The 16,804-nt window shown below is 44.8% G+C and overlaps 2 protein-coding genes across 2 annotated transcripts; one reads left to right on the top strand and one right to left on the bottom strand.

The window, feature by feature from the left end:
• Nucleotides 1-82: 82 nt before the first annotated feature.
• On the bottom strand, nucleotides 83-4,372 carry POMK (protein O-mannose kinase). The gene is made up of 2 exons (XM_032686856.1): nucleotides 3,793-4,372; nucleotides 83-3,267 (listed from the first exon to the last, which is right to left on the bottom strand). The coding sequence occupies exons 1-2, from the start codon at nucleotides 4,078-4,080 to the stop codon at nucleotides 2,494-2,496; spliced, it is 1,062 nt and encodes a 353-aa protein (XP_032542747.1). The 5' UTR covers nucleotides 4,081-4,372; the 3' UTR covers nucleotides 83-2,493.
• A 502-nt stretch (nucleotides 4,373-4,874) lies between these two features.
• On the top strand, nucleotides 4,875-16,781 carry HGSNAT (heparan-alpha-glucosaminide N-acetyltransferase). Its single transcript, XM_032685491.1, has 16 exons — nucleotides 4,875-5,098; nucleotides 5,594-5,715; nucleotides 6,678-6,747; nucleotides 7,397-7,466; nucleotides 8,564-8,670; nucleotides 9,144-9,220; nucleotides 9,847-9,877; nucleotides 10,741-10,901; nucleotides 11,279-11,388; nucleotides 12,083-12,204; nucleotides 12,587-12,713; nucleotides 12,862-12,948; nucleotides 14,116-14,193; nucleotides 14,304-14,374; nucleotides 14,496-14,608; nucleotides 15,614-16,781. The coding sequence occupies exons 1-16, from the start codon at nucleotides 4,890-4,892 to the stop codon at nucleotides 15,793-15,795; spliced, it is 1,737 nt and encodes a 578-aa protein (XP_032541382.1). The 5' UTR covers nucleotides 4,875-4,889; the 3' UTR covers nucleotides 15,796-16,781.
• The last annotated feature ends 23 nt before the right edge of the window (nucleotides 16,782-16,804 follow it).

Here is a 16,804-nt window from a genome sequence, read left to right as displayed (position 1 = left end):
CTGACCTTCATGCTGCCATCTAGTGTTTCCTCACAGACAGAACCAACATCCAAAAAAAGAAACTTTGCAGCTCCATAATGCTGTATTCAGAACAAATGTAATTTATTCCTGATGAAATACAATGCTGGACAACACACAGGAGAGGGAATGGGTAAGAGACATGTGGAGAACCCACTCCTCAGGGGGAATATTTAGGGAGACATGTTTTCTTAAAACATTTGTAATTACTTCATCCAGGAACAGAGAGAGTCATCTCCACTGCAAGATGATTATTCAGCAGCAGAATCTGTCCTCACTTTTTTCACTCTGTGAAACTAATATGGCTGTTTGCAAGGTGCAACAGTACACAACAGATAAAGAATCCTGACAAAAGTTTGTCTTAACTGAGAGAGAGCAGCATAAGAAGCTTGGCAGGTTCTTCTTCTCTGTCCTTGCTACTCTCATAAACAAACAAATGGGATGTTTATTCACAGTCATCAGATGCTGATTTTCCTTTCAAGTGTACATGACAGCTAACAAAAGGTAACAAGTTATTGTGGGTGGAACATGCAAAAGATTTGACTCTTGGCCCTTCAAAGCTTGGTCCCTGGCTTTGAGGAGCTGTAACAGGACACTCTTCCAGCTGTTGCACATCCTGGATTCATGCTGGAACTGTAGAACTCTAGCCTTAATAGCTACAACTCAAGAGTTCATGGGCTGGATGATGCATTTACAACAAATAGAGCATTCTTCTTCCCCAGGCTTCTTTTAGGTGTTTTGAGTCAAAGTTCAAAACAAACCCGAAGCATCCAAAATCACTACTCTCTTTTGGAGACGCTGTCTTCTGAGATTTGCCTCCTGACAACCTGAGCAGGAAAGCTGCAAGGAAAGACTGCACAAGTGAAAAAGGGCAAAAGTCAGCTAATTTAAGGAAACAGACTGTCCAGAGAGGAAGCCATAATCAGCAGCCTTTAAAGGTCTCCCGATGGCATTGTATGATATCAGGTACAAATTTACTAATTTGCAGGAAAGTTTTCCCATTTATAATAAAATTTTGGTACCAGGATTTGAACATTATATATACGAACTGACTGCATGTTCTCAGTGCAGTCATAACGCAGCTTGTTTAGGTGAAGAGAAATAGCAACGTAGAAAAGAATAGAACCAAAGTCTTCAGCAGCATGGACCATGTACTTCTCTGCTTACAAGTCAAAACACACAAGTGGTCTCAGGCCCTTAGATCCTTAGAAGACCTTGTCCACAGCACAGGAATTCCTCATGTGTGCAAAGGTAGAGTCCACATTTCTGAATCACACTATTCCTGTTTTTTCACCAAGAGGACAATTGCATCCCAGATCCCAGTCCCATCAAACCGAGCCTACTGCTGGATTAAGGCATCATTATTTTTCCTCTCCAGCTGTTGGTACCAGGCTGTAACACCCATGTAGGTACCACAAGCCTTTTCCTAACACACCGAACAAGGCTGCTTTTTAGCAGTCTTTTTTTATGCTCAGTGCGCTTTGAATTCACACCAAATAGAGTTGTATGCCCAAATACAGGGCTTCTCTTTTCCAAACCTTGTGTTTAATGCTCAATTCTATGGAAGGAAGTCACATTCTCTTTCAGTTCCTTGTTCTCCTCCCTTCCATTGAGTCACGATGACACTCAGCAAGGATAAGTGAATGAAAAAAAGATACGCTTCAGCTCTCTTCCAAAGTGTTCAGGACTTCTGTGGATTAAAAAAGAGCAAGAGACTCCTGTTTTACAACTTTGTCTCTAAAGAGCCCATCTGAGAATACCATGGGACAAAGGCTTGAAAACCAAGAGCATATGTCTGTAAGTAGACTCTTCAGGATCTGCATCATCTGCTTGCTTACAAAAGTAGCCACATGCTTGCTGGTGTGGGATACAGGGACCACAGAGCAATGGCCATATGGCTCCAAAACCAACCTATTCCCCATCCAGCATGGAGAGACTGCCATTGGGGCTCTGGCACTGGGGCTTACCAAAATCTGAAGTGAACCGGGATACTCCTTTCTGAGTGACCACTGTTTTTACTCCATGGGAAAGTGGATGAGAGCTTTGTGGATACAAACAAGCCAAAGCCACAGGAATTAGCACAAAGCTTGTGGGGGGCATGCCATGGTCTCTGCTCCCCCATCCTCTGCCAACCAGTTGAGGTGGACTAATTTTTTTTTTTGTTATTTTTCTGTAATTTTCAAGATATTTTTTGTGTAAATGTTGCAAAAGAGTACTTATTATTTCTTAAGGAACAAATTTCCCCTGCACCCACACAATTTCATTTCTCTCTCTCCTCCTCTTCCAATAATAGATTAAACATACCAATGGGAAGCTTGCATAGTTCTAGGATTGGGTAGATTTTTTTTTTTTTAATCAAAAGGTACAGGTTCAGTTGTTCTTTTCTTCTCAGTTCTGGGGACAGAAGCTTTGCCCTTCAGGTAAGCTACATAAATAGGAAGGACATCAACTTCAGTATGTTGTTTGCATGATTCACTATAGCATTTCCCTAGTACCAGGCATGGCTGCCTCCCGAATAAGCAGAGTTAAAACTTTCCTATAGGTGTCTAAGACCTCTCGGGCAGAAGGTCGTTCCACCGGGTCCTTCTTCTTACATGCTGCATGGATGTCAAACAAATGCAGTCGTACAATGTCACTTCCTTCAACATGGCCCAACAAAAAGTTGGAGACATCTGGGATTTTCCAGATGTCTGTTTTCTCATCATAGGGAGGCATGAGGTCATCTTTGAATGGCACATCTTCTCCATAGGGCCAACGCTGCTCAGGAGCTACAAACTCACCCTGGAGCTCCCGATGACCGCACTTCACCAGTCTGCCAGCACTCCTGTTCACAAGAGGCAAAGCATCCAAATCATTCACTAGGATATGAAAGTCACTTGTCAGAAGATACTGAGAGAGGACCTTGTCCAGGTCATTCGAGTCGCACATCACTAAGGTGCCCAGAGGGCTGCTGTGCAGGTAACGAATGACACTCACATAGTCTATAGCAAGCATCAACCTGTGATGCCAGGTGTTCATGCTCTTGTATTTGGGAATGTGTAGAGTTTCATTCAGACCCCTCAGGGAGCCAAGAGGATGGTACTCAGTGAGGATTGTAAACTGCTGCTCACAGTAGCCAAGCAGCCGGACAACGTGCTTGCTCTGCAGTGCTTTCAGCATCTTCAGTCCATGGAGAAAGTCCTCCTTCAGCTCTGAGTTGGTGAGCTGCGAAAGGACCACTTTGTTTTCCTTCCACTCAGAAAGAAAGACCTGAGAACACACAAGAGACACGTAAGACACGTGGAAAGCCTTCTTCTATGAACTGCTACAACTGCTGCTGACCTCTGACTATGATGTTTAGTCACAACTGCAAATTGCAGTTACCAGGCACAGTCAGCCTTAGGTAGGGCCATGTACCTGTCACAGCAAGCCCATACCAATGTCATAATTACATCACGATTTCTTAAGTTTTCTTTGAAATGGGCAATGCAGGTGAGTTATTTCACATCACCCAAACAGACAGTCTTACTGTGCCATGATTGTACCATGCTCCATAAGCACTTCACCGATTTCTTTGATTTTGCTCGTGTAACTGGAAGTCCTTTGGTATCAGAGAGGTGGCCCAGGTCATGCTCTCCTACCTGTTCAGTTCACCTTATCAGTAGCCATATGCTCCTGGATGTCTACAGTAATTAGCTGCTGTGAGGATAGTCAAAACAACAGTATGGGCACTAATTAGCCAGCAAACTGTGAAAGCCCATTATCTAGGAGAGAAGAAAGGAAAACCAAACTCACCTTTTTCACAGCACCTTCACCAACACATTTGAGTTTCCTGACTTCCCTATTTATAGCCTCGCAGGAAAGCCACGGGGAACAATTTTTCACTGATCCCAGTCTGAAGTGCCCAAAAGGGCAGAGGCTGGGGTCCGTTTCGGTGTGTCCCAAAGAGTTGTAAAACTTGTTGAGGTAGAGGTAAAGAAGGACATTAAGGAGCAGGACGGCCACAAGGAGTAACGCCAGCGAGATGGACGACACCTCTCTGGGAAGAAACTCTCTCCTAACAAAGTGCGGTTTCTTTTCCATGGCCTTGCCCTCTGCATTCTCCGTGAAAGACGGAGGCTAAGCAGGACCCTCTTCCCAGCCCGGGGATGGACGCCTGCGGAGCTTTCTCAGCGCCGGCTGCCCAGCCGCCCCGCAGACACCTCCGCCCCGAGCCTGCAGCCTGCGAAGAGAGGCCACGCGTGGCGGCGGGACGTGCTAAAGGCGGCTTCGAGCTCGACGCTTGCCCCGCTGTCCATCCTCCTGATTTTCCAAGCGGGCGGGCCCAAGCTGCCGGCCGCCCCGGGTAGGGACGCTTGACCCCGGAAAGCGCGGAGAAGCGCGGCCGTGCGGGGCGGTGGCGGCGCCGCCCCGGGGCGGAGCGCAGCGCGATGGCGGCGGCGGCGGGGCTGGCGGCCGCGGTGGCGGCGGCGCTGGGCGCGCTGCTCATGGCGCCGGCCCTCACGGAGCCGCCCGGGCACGGCTCGCCCGAGGGCAGCGCGCCCGGGCCCCGCGCCGGGGCGGCGGCGGCGGCGGCGGTGGCGGAGCGGCGGCCGCCGGGGCGGATGGACCAGGCTCTGCTGCTCGTCCGCAACGAGCTGCCCGCTCCGGGCCTGCGCCTCGCCGCCCGCTCCGGCTCCTGCCACCAGGTGAGGGGCTGTGCCAGGCGTGGGTCGCCCCCCGGCCACCGCTTCTGACAGTCCGGCCCTCGGCGGGGCTGCTCGGCTTCTCCGGCGTCTCCCCGTGGCTTCCTCAGGTTGCTTCGCTCCGGTTTTACCTGCGAGCAGGACGCGGGGAATACCCGCAGCAGGAGCTGCTCTAGCCCCGTGACAGCTTCCCTTGTTTTTGCCACTATGCGAGGCAGGACCCCCTTTCACTCTCCTTTGGCACTAATGAGCTCCCTTCACCCTCTTCTTCCACAGTGCTTGTATCAGTTCCTGGCGTTTGTCCCACCAAGCAACGGGAGCCTGAAAAGAACAGGCACGGCGTCGGTAATGGTTGATACCCAGCATCCACTCACCCTGATGCTCAGCACCTCTGTGGGTGACAGAGAGCTCTGCAAGTACGTGGCCCAGCCCCAGGGAATACATGAATAACTCTATCCTATATTTTGGTTTTTTTTTTTTTTTTTTTCCCTTGGAGATATGTGCCTGCTCACACACCCTTTGTCCCGACTGTTTAGACCTAGAGTTCAGTCTTCACCTCACTGCTGGAACTGCAGCATACATTGTAATTGTGCTGAAAGGACATAGGTGCAAGCAGGAGCCAGAATGGTGTTCATTGAGGCAGCATGTGCAAGCACCTGGTTTCTCTTGCAGGGAGTCTGTAGTTCAAGAAGACTAATGATGGCAGTGCATGTGTGGTAAAGAATCGGTGTTGGGCTATGGGAGGGTAATGCTTGGCAAAGACAAGGTCCTTGCTAGATCATGCTGTTAGTCCAAGTTTTTGTCTTGCCTGTCCTAAAGCATTTGGGCTTACAGCCCCCCCCAAATGCTGCTGTGGTACCTGCATGTAGTGGTGGCAGCTCAGCAAGTTTCATTTTTTTTATCCTTTGCAGGATTCAGTATCATTTTGGAGAGTTTGGCAATTATTCCCTTGTGGTAAAGGCCCTAACTGCAAACACGGAAACTGTTTCTTGTGACCTAGTCATCAATGAAGGCCCTATCAACAGCTACCTCCGTATGTAAAGCTCTGTTTTTCTCTTTAAGTCTACAACTTGCATGTCTCCCAGAAGAACCACCTTCCTAAGAAGCCTGTGCAGCCACTCATGCTGTGCTGAAGAGTTGTCATGGGCTTGCCCCTCTTCTTTCTCAACATCTTGCTTTCTTATGTTATACACCCATCTTGAGGCCCTGACCAGGATCAGGCCTCTTCATATGATATATCATATGCCCACAACCTTTTTGCTGCAGGGATTAGTCCAAAAAAATCAGTGGGTATGTGTCCAGAGGGAGATACTGTCATAGGTAGTTTGTTTCCCTGCATGTTTATGTACGTACACAGAATCCTCCCTCTTCTTCCCTCTGTCTTGCTTCTCAAAAAATTGGAAACAATTCCCACAGTGTTTGGATTTTTGTTTGTTGTTGCGGTTTTAATTTTAAACCTGATGTTTTTCTTTTTTTGTTCGTCTCTTTTCCAGGACTGTTTCAAACTCTTGACTACGTCTCTTCCATTCTTTTCCTTTACATTACATTATTTTTCAGTCCTTCCAGTTTCCCAGCTGTAAAGAAAAATTCTCCATGCTTGCAAACTTGGTGTATTGTCCACTCCCCTGTTTCCTCCATGTTGAGGCTGTTTCAAAATCTCTATTTTTATTCTTCAGAATATATAGCACATCAGCTCTTCTCTTGCTATTGCCTTGTGATGCAATGCAGTAGCAAATTTTGCCTTTTTTATGCCAACATAGTCCCTGAGCTGCACTTTGAAACTAACCTGCTTTTGTGTTGGGTTGTTCTGGGGGTTTGTTGTGAGGTTTTTTCCCTCTGGAACTCGGGCTGGGGATGTCTATTGCATGGAGAAGGTGGTGTGATGATTGGTGGTTTGGGATTTTTGTCATGTTTGTGTCATGCTTGGCCAAGCCCAAGTTGCGGAGTGATTTTGTTAGATCATTTAGAGAGTTGTGTTCTTCTCTTTCTGTGTAGCTATTCTCTTTGCTTTCCTGGTTTACATGGGGATCCTTGCTGTCCTGATTGTTGGGCGCCTTTTTATGAAGTAAGTGAACAGAAATTCCTCCTCGCACATGAAGTGGGGCCACCAGTTTAAAAACACGCGAGAGTGTGGTAATGCTTCAGAGTCCCACCTGTAGCCCTGCTTGCAGATCATCAGATCCTATTATCAGGTTGCCATGTGCAAGTTACGCTGTGGTAGCTGTCTGTGCAATAATAAATGCACAGCGATGTGATTTTGCTTGAGGGATATCTTGCAGCCTTGTTAGTTTATGAGCAGAGCAGTTACTGCAGAGCAGCTGATGTCCACTGTAAGCTCATGCACACTCTGCCTCACCCTCCTATGACTTGTTCCCGGGTCTAGCCTGGAATCAGTAATCAAAGTCAGTGGGACCTAAATGTGTGTAGCATATGCAGCCTTCCACCTTGTGTACCTAATGGCATGAGTCATCCTTGCCTGCAAGCAACTCAAGAATAAAACCCCCAAGCCTGAGCTTGTCAGTGTAATTACACAGCTGGACTTAATTGAGATCCTAAGTACTGGCTGAATGTCAGTACCTGTGTGAGCTGTAAAAACAGAAATAGGGACTGTCCCAACTTTTGGTTTATGCTGCTAAATAGTTGCTATTAAAATGAAATTGACTATAAAGTACTTCTTGTTTTGTTTTGTGTTTTAAACTGTTACTAATTTTCAGAATTGATCCAGTCAGAAACTGGGTTTACAAGAAACTGAACCCCAGAGAAACTGATCGTCTGATTAATTCTGTGAGTGACCACACTATCTTTAGTTTGCATTCTGTAGTGTTTTCATCTCTGAGGAAAACACACACTATTTGGACATCCGGAGACTTGTTTGTTACTAATCATCTTCCCCTTTTGTGTGTTCCCCTTAGCAAATCTTGCCTTGATGTCAGAGGCAATTTTATGTCAATGAAGAATGTTTAGAATGGGTTTCCATGCAAGTTTAGTGGATTCCCTTGTAGACCTCTTGCAAGTTTTGAACATACAGCTTTGTGCCCTCTTTAGTTCCCTTGAAGCAAACGTGTTGGTGAAAATACTGGCCCCTTCTGGCATAGTGTAAGGGAAGGGAAGAAATGACACCCTTCATGTCTGCTTCCCACACACAGGAATTTTAGCAAAAAACTGAAGCCTAAATTTCTCTGGTACCCCTAGAGCTGGCATTTCTGTGTGAACTCCGTTTTGTTCTAGAATGTAGGTAGTTCATCACAGTCTGGACTTCACATCTAGGCCAAACCTGGTCCAAATCCATCTAGAATAAAAAGACTTGGAAGCAGAGCTCTGCAGCAATTCTTGTAGTTTTTCATCTCTATAGCTGTGATAGAGTGGTCTGCTTCTTTATGCTGTCACTGAGGCTGATCAGAGTAGTTTAGGAAACTCAATTGCAAAGAAGCCACTCCTGCATTTAAAAGGATTCATTTTCTGCTAGTTTAGCTCTCAAAGCAGTCTCACTGTGGTGTCAGACAAGTTCTGACGGGATAGGATGGATCCTTTTTGAGGGTCAGCAACTGGATTTGCTCAGCTCTGTTGTAAAGCAGTACTCACAGTGATGGCAAGTCTTTGGCTGATTTGAACTGGACCCAACTCTCATGAGTCTCAAGCACAGGCTCTTTTTACTGAGCTGTTGTTTCTACCTGGTCAAATGTGGAGTATGGAGCATCTGCAATCATTATTGCAATATGGTGGAGCCAGGAAGAGGTTATTGGTAGCAAGTGAGGAAACAAAAGGAAGACAGGGAGAATAAAGACAGAGTTTGTGAAAGTTTGGAGTTTGCTGACCTCTGTTCCCTAGGCAGCTGGTGCAGCTGCTGATTTGCTCTTCATGTGTCTGGTTTTTTCCCAAAGGAGCTTGGATCCCCAAACACAACAGACTCCATTAACTGTGATCCTGCCCCGCATTCATGGAGCACAGCCTCTCGGCAGCGGCTGCATTCCCTTGACACGTTCCGAGGGTGAGCATAAGATCTTGCTCAAAAGCAACTCTTCCAAGGGGAATGAGGTTTTTCCAATGATGGCTTGACAGTGTATGGAAATATATAGCAGATGGACAGTTTAAGGTGGTCTCTTTTACTTGGAAGTTAGTCAAGGTTTTAATTTCAGATTTTCCAAAACACTTTGCAGTTGATCTAGTTTGAAGAAACATTAAAGTTATGATAGAGGGTGGAAAAGAACAACATGTGTTCGGTGTGAAAATGCTACGTGAAGGAGCTTACTTCAGTTCGCTGCCACCCGTGATCTTTGAAACACTGCTTCCTGCTTAGTAAAGCTGGAAACCTTGTTGGAAACCTTGGAAATCTTTCTTTAAAAATAAAATAAACCAAATCTCACAGTTAGAAATGTTTTAGTGGGGGTAAACAGTAACTTTGTGTTCATATATATGTATTTCATTGACATGCAATACTTAGTGTTTTTCTTGTCTTTTTAGGCTCTCTCTTGTAATTATGGTGTTTGTTAACTATGGAGGAGGAAAATACTGGTTCTTCAAACATGAGAGTTGGAATGGTAAAGTACAATTGAGACAGTTAATCTGGGTTTTAACTGCAGCAGTGTCTAGGTATGGTGAACATTGCAGCTGCTGCAGTGAGCTGTTGTTCAGCTGAAGGCTGGCATGCTGTGCCAGTTTGCCTCTACAGGGTGTCTGACCTGTCAGGCTAATGGACAAAGAAGTGTATGGTCCTGCTCATCACACGGCAACGGGATGGTTTCACATCACAGTCTGTGTGTAACCTTTTCATTTGTCACAGAGGTTCATATCTTCAACTTTTCTGTGTTAATGACCACAGTCAAGCTGATGTTGCTCAGTGCTGTAAAAACATAATGCCTTGACTGACAAGCTGATGGGGAAGGAGTTGGGCATTGTGGTGCCCCAGTGGAGAATAGCAAGGATCCCATCCCTGAAATCTTTTCCAAGGCACAGCAATGACTTCTGACCCTCTTCTTGAAGAGTGGTAAAAGCAGTGAACCAAGATGATTAGCTCTTTATAAGTTTTGTTTGCAACATGTTTTAGATTTGGGGACATCAAGTAATTGCAAGCAGTCTGCAATTCCTCTAGAAGCTCAACTATAATATTGTTAAAATTTAGGGAGGGTTCGAGGTAAATAATGCGCTCCTTCGTATTTCTCTGTAGGATTAACTGTGGCTGATCTGGTGTTTCCATGGTAAGTTTTCCTGAAGAATACTTCTTGTATGAAGTGATTCTTTATATTAAGGGTTGCAAACAGGACATTGGGTGCACCTTGCCTCCAAGTAGAAATGTATTTGGAGGGGTGAATTTGTTTTGAATCTGTCCCTCCAGGTAACAACAAAATCCTTATGAACCAGTAGAAAGTAGAAGAGCTAAGTGTTTTTGCTGCCCCACATCCTCCTTCCTTCCACAGACAATGTCATTGGGAGGCCCAGGATTATCCTGCCAGTGGAAGTGCAGTGTCCCTGAGAAGCTCATTATCATGCTTCTGTGTTGAAGGCGGTCAGTCTGGCAAGATACAAAGCTGGACTGGTGTGTCTGTAGATAAGATAGCCAAGTACATTTTGGATTAAGCTAATATTTCTATAACCAGACAATGATCTTATGGAGAAGCAATTATCCCATCTGCCCCTAGCATGCTTCTCTACAGCGGTTGTGGTTACTTTTGGAGGTGGGAGCTGGTCTTGGACTGTAAACCTAATCTAGAGGGGAGGACTGGGTCAGTTCTGAATCTGAATCATAGATTTGCAGCTTGTGTTTTACTGTTCTGAAGATGCTAATTTTATTTTGAGTAATGGAATTTTTTGGTAGCAAATGAATTGCTGGAAAAAGACCAGAATGCAATTACAACCCTGCCTCAACTGACCACTGAAAAAGGTGGAAGGGTCCCATAGTGCAAGCTCAGTAGCCTGGGAATAGAAGAAATAGAATTGTCCAGTTTCACTCAGTGAAATTTTGTTGGGCCAGTTACCTAACTTTGTTAGTTTTAGTGTTTGCTGTCACACAAGTGTTGTGAGACATCAGTCAGCTCCATTTTCCATCTGCTCTGTTCTCCAGGTTTGTGTTCATCATGGGGACATCAATAGCGTTGTCACTGAGCTCCATGCTGAGGTGGGAAAGTTCCAAGTGGAAGGTGCTCAGGAAGATCCTCTGGAGGAGTTTTTTGCTAATCCTGCTGGGAATCATAGTTGTCAATCCCAATTACTGCCTTAAACCCTGTGAGTGGAACTAGCTCCCTTTCTTGCATTTCTGCAACTGCTGTTCCTGCCTCCTTGGCTGGGCTGTTGCAAAAACAGTGTCAGCCTTGCTGTACTGATCAGCTGTATGGGGGCAGTTTGATGGTATCCTGTAGAGTGCTGTTCAGTTCTGCACTGATGCAGTTCTCTCTGTCAGGCTCCTGTGCCAATCACTGCTATCGTCTTGGTAGTGACTTTCCCAGGATTATGATTTACAGAAAGTTGGGGTGGCAGGGTGGAGGTGTCCATTGTTACCTGCAGATGCAGTGTGTCTCAGCTCTCCTTGGAGAAAGGGTAGCTTTCATATTTACAGAAGAGCCTGTGTTTACTCCTCTTTCACAATCTTACATGTTTTCCAGTGTCCTGGGATAATCTGCGTATTCCTGGGGTGCTCCAGAGGCTGGGATTCACATACCTGGTGGTTGCTGCTCTTGAACTTCTGTTTACAAGAGCTGAGAGTGGGACCTGGGTGAGTTACGTGGGGAGATGACAACTGAAACTGGAGTAGGGTTTGGACACCTTTCCTCTTGTTTGGGCACAAAGACCATGAGAAATGTAGCATCTTACCTGATATGTAGTGCAGTCTGACCTGGTAAAAATTCTGGGGAATGTGCACCCTTCAGTGTCCCAGTCTGCATTTTATTCCACCTAGTTTTGCTGTATTTGAGGATTTCACAAATCCATTCAGATGGTGCTTAGAAGCAGGCATTCCAAGGCACTTTTGATGAATTTCCGTTGCCAAAGGGAGCCCAGGGACAGGCATCTCTATGCTCAATCCTGTGGTCTGTGTTTTGTCCAGCTAATTTGGCAGCGTTTTTTCACAGCAGGGGAAAGTAATACTGCTTTTTGGCCTTTTGAGAGTCTGTTTTCCCAAAAGGCTTTTGTTCTACTCATGAATCAAAATTCTTTTTGACATTTCCCAAGTTAAAAAACATTAGGGGCTTTTGTTTTGGTTTGTTTCTCCCATCCTCTCCACCCTCCCCATGTAACTAAGTGTCTGGAAATCATTTTTGAAAATGAAAGGTCTATTGGTAGAACCCAATTTTGTAATGACAGCAGCTCCCTCTTGTATCTGGGGGACTGCCTGCCAGGAAGTACAGATTGTCCCCAAGGGCATGGTTCTTACTTGCCAGCTAATACTCCCTTTCCTCCATCTCATGCAGGAAGCACCGTATCCTGCTCTGCAGGATATTCTCCCCTACTGGCCACAGTGGATTTTTATTCTGATTTTAGAAGTGATTTGGCTCTGCCTGACCTTCTTGTTACCTGTGCCAGATTGTCCTAGGTAAGACGGTGCTCTTGGACTACTTTCTGTGGGGCATCAGATAGTTTTTCTTCTACTGAGTAGAAAGTACATTTTATTACCCATGGCGAAGGAATGGAGAGCTTTTAGGCCAGCAGCGTTAAAGGAAGCATTCACCATGTGAAAAAACTTTCTTTACTTTGGTACTAAAGTACTAGGTGTTACAAAGGTGATGTCATTCTTCCTTTCTATCTAAAGAAGAGGATTAAAATCTCCCTGAGGTCTGTGTACAGCAATATATGATCATTTCAATGCCATCAACATGTGCCTCTAGCCAGGGAAAATATCGAGCATTTAGTGTGCTGGGCCAGTAGTATGGAGCATACCAACACTGTGTGCTATAACCTGCTTGCCTCTGTCCTAGGGGCTATCTTGGTCCTGGGGGCATTGGAGACTTTGGAAAGTATCCCAACTGCACTGGAGGAGCAGCTGGTTACATTGATCGTTTGCTTCTTGGAGAAAAGCATATATATCAGCATCCCTCTTCAAGTGTAAGTAGCTTTTGGTTTGTAGTATGAAGCCACAGGCGAGCACTGAACATACCTGTCAGGAGGGGCTTGGGAATGATACATACAAGGGGATTTAAGAGAAAGGAGATTGGTTGTTCAGGTGCCCTGTAACAACTGTTTTCTCTCTAAGGTGACTTACCAAACAACGATGCCATATGATCCTGAAGGGATCCTGGGGACCATAAATAGCATTGTAATGGCATTTTTGGGACTGCAGGTACCTCTTTTCTTTCTGGCTGCATGCAATAATGGGAAGATTTGAAGGAAGCTTGGAAGTGGGGAGGCAACTGGGTTTCTTTACTTATGACTGAGACTGGTTCTAACAAAAATTTTCCAGAGCAATGCTTTCAGGATGACAGCCTCAGGTGAGTGTCAGAGAAGTGGAACCTAACATGGCAGTAACTTGCATTAGATACACCTAGACTTTTTCTTAGTTTTTGTAAGGGATGGACACAAGAAGTTTTCAAAATATCCACCTGGAAACTTCGTTTGTTTTAAGATTGGGCTTATGCTGGGAGTAGGCTAGCTCTGCATGTTGTAAAATAAGGTCAAGAGGTGCATAGATTTCACAGCTCCATTTTAAGTGTTTTAAATGTTGAAGCTGTATTTGTTCCTCATTGCTAATTTTCTACTTGATGTGCAGTGTTAGCTGTCTTGCATAGGTGCTGAGTGTGCTCACCTTACCTGACTCGAGGGAGGCAGAGATCCACATCGGTGTTACCAACACCAAAAGCTCACAGCTCGCCACTGTGTTTGAAATGCAATACCACAATGCTTTTTGATGCAGTTCTAGTTAGTCACTGCTGGCTTTTCTGACTGTGCAGCAGCTCTGAAGCAAACTGAAACTCTTGTGCTGGGAAAGGAATGTTTCCACATGTAGCACAGGGTACAAATTGGTTGGGAATATCTGTGAGGCAGAGCTTGGAACAGAAGTGTGGCACTGAGGAATGAGTCATTAGGACACATTTCTTAATGGTGTATGAGAAGGAGCACATGCTCTGAGCAGGTCAGGGTGTGACATGGTGCCGTGGAGAAGCTGTTGGGGCTGGCTGTAGTGTTTCTTCATGTAACCCTTGCTAAGGGAGATGGAGCTCAAGTTACATTGTGTTGACCTAATAACGTTGCTTCTCCCCTTCCTCAGTGTTAACATAGTAGGGAAGGGAGAAAAGGTGCACCTCTATTGCTGATTGGGTTGCATTTACTCATTTTCCTCTTCTGTGTCCATTCTTTGCAAAGAGTCCTCATTCTGAGCCTTTCAGCCATTTGGCTGATGTAAATCCTATTAGTGTTCTCTGTCTTTGCTCAGGTAGCTGGTGGCAAATATAGCTGGTTCTTGAAATGTAATTACATTAATGGATATTATTTTTTTAAATTCTTTTATAAGGCGGGAAAAATTACTTTGTTCTACAAAGACCAGCACAAACAAATTATGAGTCGGTTCGTCATATGGAGCATATTAATGGTAAGTCTGATAGTTATGTAGCTCTTTTACAGACACGCATTGTAATGCAGTGCGAAGTTAGTTAAACACGTTGCAACAGTTATATAAACTTCAGCAACTTTCTATTTCAGGGAATTATTTCTGCTATCTTGACAAAATGTTCTAAAGAAGAAGGGTTTATTCCCATAAACAAGAACTTATGGTAAGCAAAGAGATACAACTTTTAGTATGATTATGTTAAAGTACTACTTTACCTTTTGTATATTGAGATCTGTATCACATAGTTCTTTAAATATTAATCCTTCTACTGAAAATGTTTGTAGGTCAATATCGTACGTGACAACCACAGGCTGCTTTGCTTTCATCCTCTTATTGCTGATATATTACCTTGTGGATGTCAAGAAATTGTGGTCGGGTGCTCCATTTTTCTACCCAGGTCAGTTATGATCACAGCAGGAAACATATTCCTTCCAATTCTTTCTGTGCTTCCCTTGTCTTTAAAAGAGTAGGGATTTAGAATGAAGTAACCTGAAGGATTCCAGAATGATGAACTTGAGTGGAACCTTTACATAGAACTGGGATACTTGAGACCAGATATTTAGGAGAGAGGGACAGTCAATTCTTTAAACAAGGCCTGGAAGCTGCTGTTGGTATTGCCTAATGACAGTTCTCAGTTTGGTCTCGAGTTAAGGTCCCAGTGAACAGCTGCCTAGTACCAAGCAAAATACCACAGCTGTTCATAACTGGTTTTGGAAAGGACTGCTGAGACTTGTGTAACTTAATGGGAAACTCAAAGGCCTGTCAACAGAGTAATACCACTTCTGAAGATGTGGAAGATGAAATCCCCTGGGCAGCTGTGTAGGTTCTGTCTCTGTGATTTTAGATAAGCATGTCTCCCAAAGTATCCCACTGTGGTTTTAACCACACTGGGAACACAACAAACATGAGTACAGAATGCAAACCCACACCAGAGGGGACCTTTCAGCAGCTTTGGTGTCTGGTATCTGGACAGGAAAATGGGTATGGTGACAGCATGGTATCGTACCTCCTACCAGAAATCCCAGAGCTTTGAAGGGCAGTCAGCATTTGTTTGTTAAGGCAACAGATCTGACCAGATAGGTTGGCACTTGTCCTCCCTGAAGACAATAACTGTTATTATTCTCCTAACTAATACAGTTGCAGGATACTGATTTGGTTGTGTTTTCAATTTAGCACAAAGGTTGTTTGTATTTCTTTTCAATAAATGTTTCGGGGAAGAGAACCCTCAGACTGTATTTGAAAATGCACATATGTAGCATCTTTAGGGCAAGTAACATTAGCTGTTGTTGTCTCTGTGCCACTCTGTTTTATAAGCCTGGCACGCTTATAAAAGCAAGCCTGCTTGCTCTGAAGCAAACTCTTACCTGCTCTTTCAGATGGCATGATCTGTGCTTCCTTTCAGGAATGAACTCAATCCTGGTCTACATTGGACATGAAGTGTTTGAAAACTATTTCCCTTTTAAGTGGAAGATGCAAGACAGTCAATCCCACGCAGAGCATCTGACTCAAAACCTCACTGCGACAACTCTTTGGGTCTTAATATCATACTTACTTTACAGGAGAAGGATATTCTGGAAAATCTGATAGAGATGGTCAAAGTGTAGCAGGCCTAGACTCTGATGAGGCAAGTGGATTATCCTGAAATATGGTGGATTATCCTGGAATACTGCCACTCATGCTAGGCTGTATAACTAAAAAGGGATACTAGTTCACGTTTACAGTGCCATGGAAGTCATCACCAAGACTTTTATGTGACTAAAGGGACAGTATTTTCCTATTTAGCAAAACCTTACTAGTCTGCTGTTGCTCCCTGTTTCCTGTCTTTTGTAAATATTTTACTGATTTCCCTCCTTCACACAGAGAAAGTGAACATACAGTTGGGCAGTCTAAGAGAGCCTGATGGTGTTCACCAAAGGAACTGCAAGGGATCTGGGTGGTGACTCAGGGGTTATCAGAATGGGCCTGTGGTAACAGTCCTTGCATCTGACACAGAACCTCCTGACTTGGGTGGTCTGGGGTTTGTATATATCCTTGGCACCTGTCACATGTCTGTGCCCCTCTGGCTACTGGCACACATTTATTTAACTTGCCCGTTGGCTCCACTCAGGAGCACTGGCAGCATCCTCAGCCCTGCACTTGGGTTGGTGGTGCAGTTACTGTCTGGGAAAGCTCTGTGTCATAGCGTGCTGTGGAAAGCGGTGCCCTCAGCTGATCATGCTTCATTATATTCTTCCAATTTGGCCTTGGACCAAAACCTTAGGTTTAGGATCCTGCTGAAGCCTGCTGCCTAAAATCTCTTCTACTGGTTTATTAATCAGCAGGCTGCTGCTACAGGTTTGCAGCCCATCTGTGCATGTTCTGGGCCTTTGTGTTACATACTTCTAGCATGGATGAAGTCCGAGTTTCATGTGCTACACTCTAGGAGTGCAGAAAGGCCAGTTCCTATTGCCTTTGTATAATCACTTGGATACTGCCCAATTTCAGTCAAAGCAATCCTCTTTCTACATGGATTTACTTAAGGGACCTGAATCTGAAAACCAAACTAGTGCTAATAAAAAACCTGAGATACCTTGCTGTGTTCTCTGTGTATGTA

The sequence above is a fragment of the Chiroxiphia lanceolata genome, chromosome 4, assembly GCF_009829145.1.
Source record: "Chiroxiphia lanceolata isolate bChiLan1 chromosome 4, bChiLan1.pri, whole genome shotgun sequence".
Lineage (NCBI taxonomy): Eukaryota > Metazoa > Chordata > Aves > Passeriformes > Pipridae > Chiroxiphia > Chiroxiphia lanceolata.
The sequence above is the reverse complement of the archived record's forward strand: the minus strand, read 5'-3'. Positions and strand labels throughout refer to the sequence as shown.

Bases quoted from the DNA above. Each gene is read 5' to 3' on its own strand.
- HGSNAT (XM_032685491.1), top strand. From the start codon at position 4,890: ATGCGAGGCAGGACCCCCTTTCACTCTCCTTTGGCACTAATGAGCTCC. The intron at 6,748-7,396 runs GTAAGTGAACAG...ACTAATTTTCAG, and splicing joins GTTGGGCGCCTTTTTATGAA to AATTGATCCAGTCAGAAACT. The intron at 14,609-15,613 runs GTCAGTTATGAT...GCTTCCTTTCAG, and splicing joins TGCTCCATTTTTCTACCCAG to GAATGAACTCAATCCTGGTC.
- POMK (XM_032686856.1), bottom strand. From the start codon at position 4,080: ATGGAAAAGAAACCGCACTTTGTTAGGAGAGAGTTTCTTCCCAGAGAG. The intron at 3,268-3,792 runs GTGAGTTTGGTT...GTGTGTTCTCAG, and splicing joins GTGAAGGTGCTGTGAAAAAG to GTCTTTCTTTCTGAGTGGAA.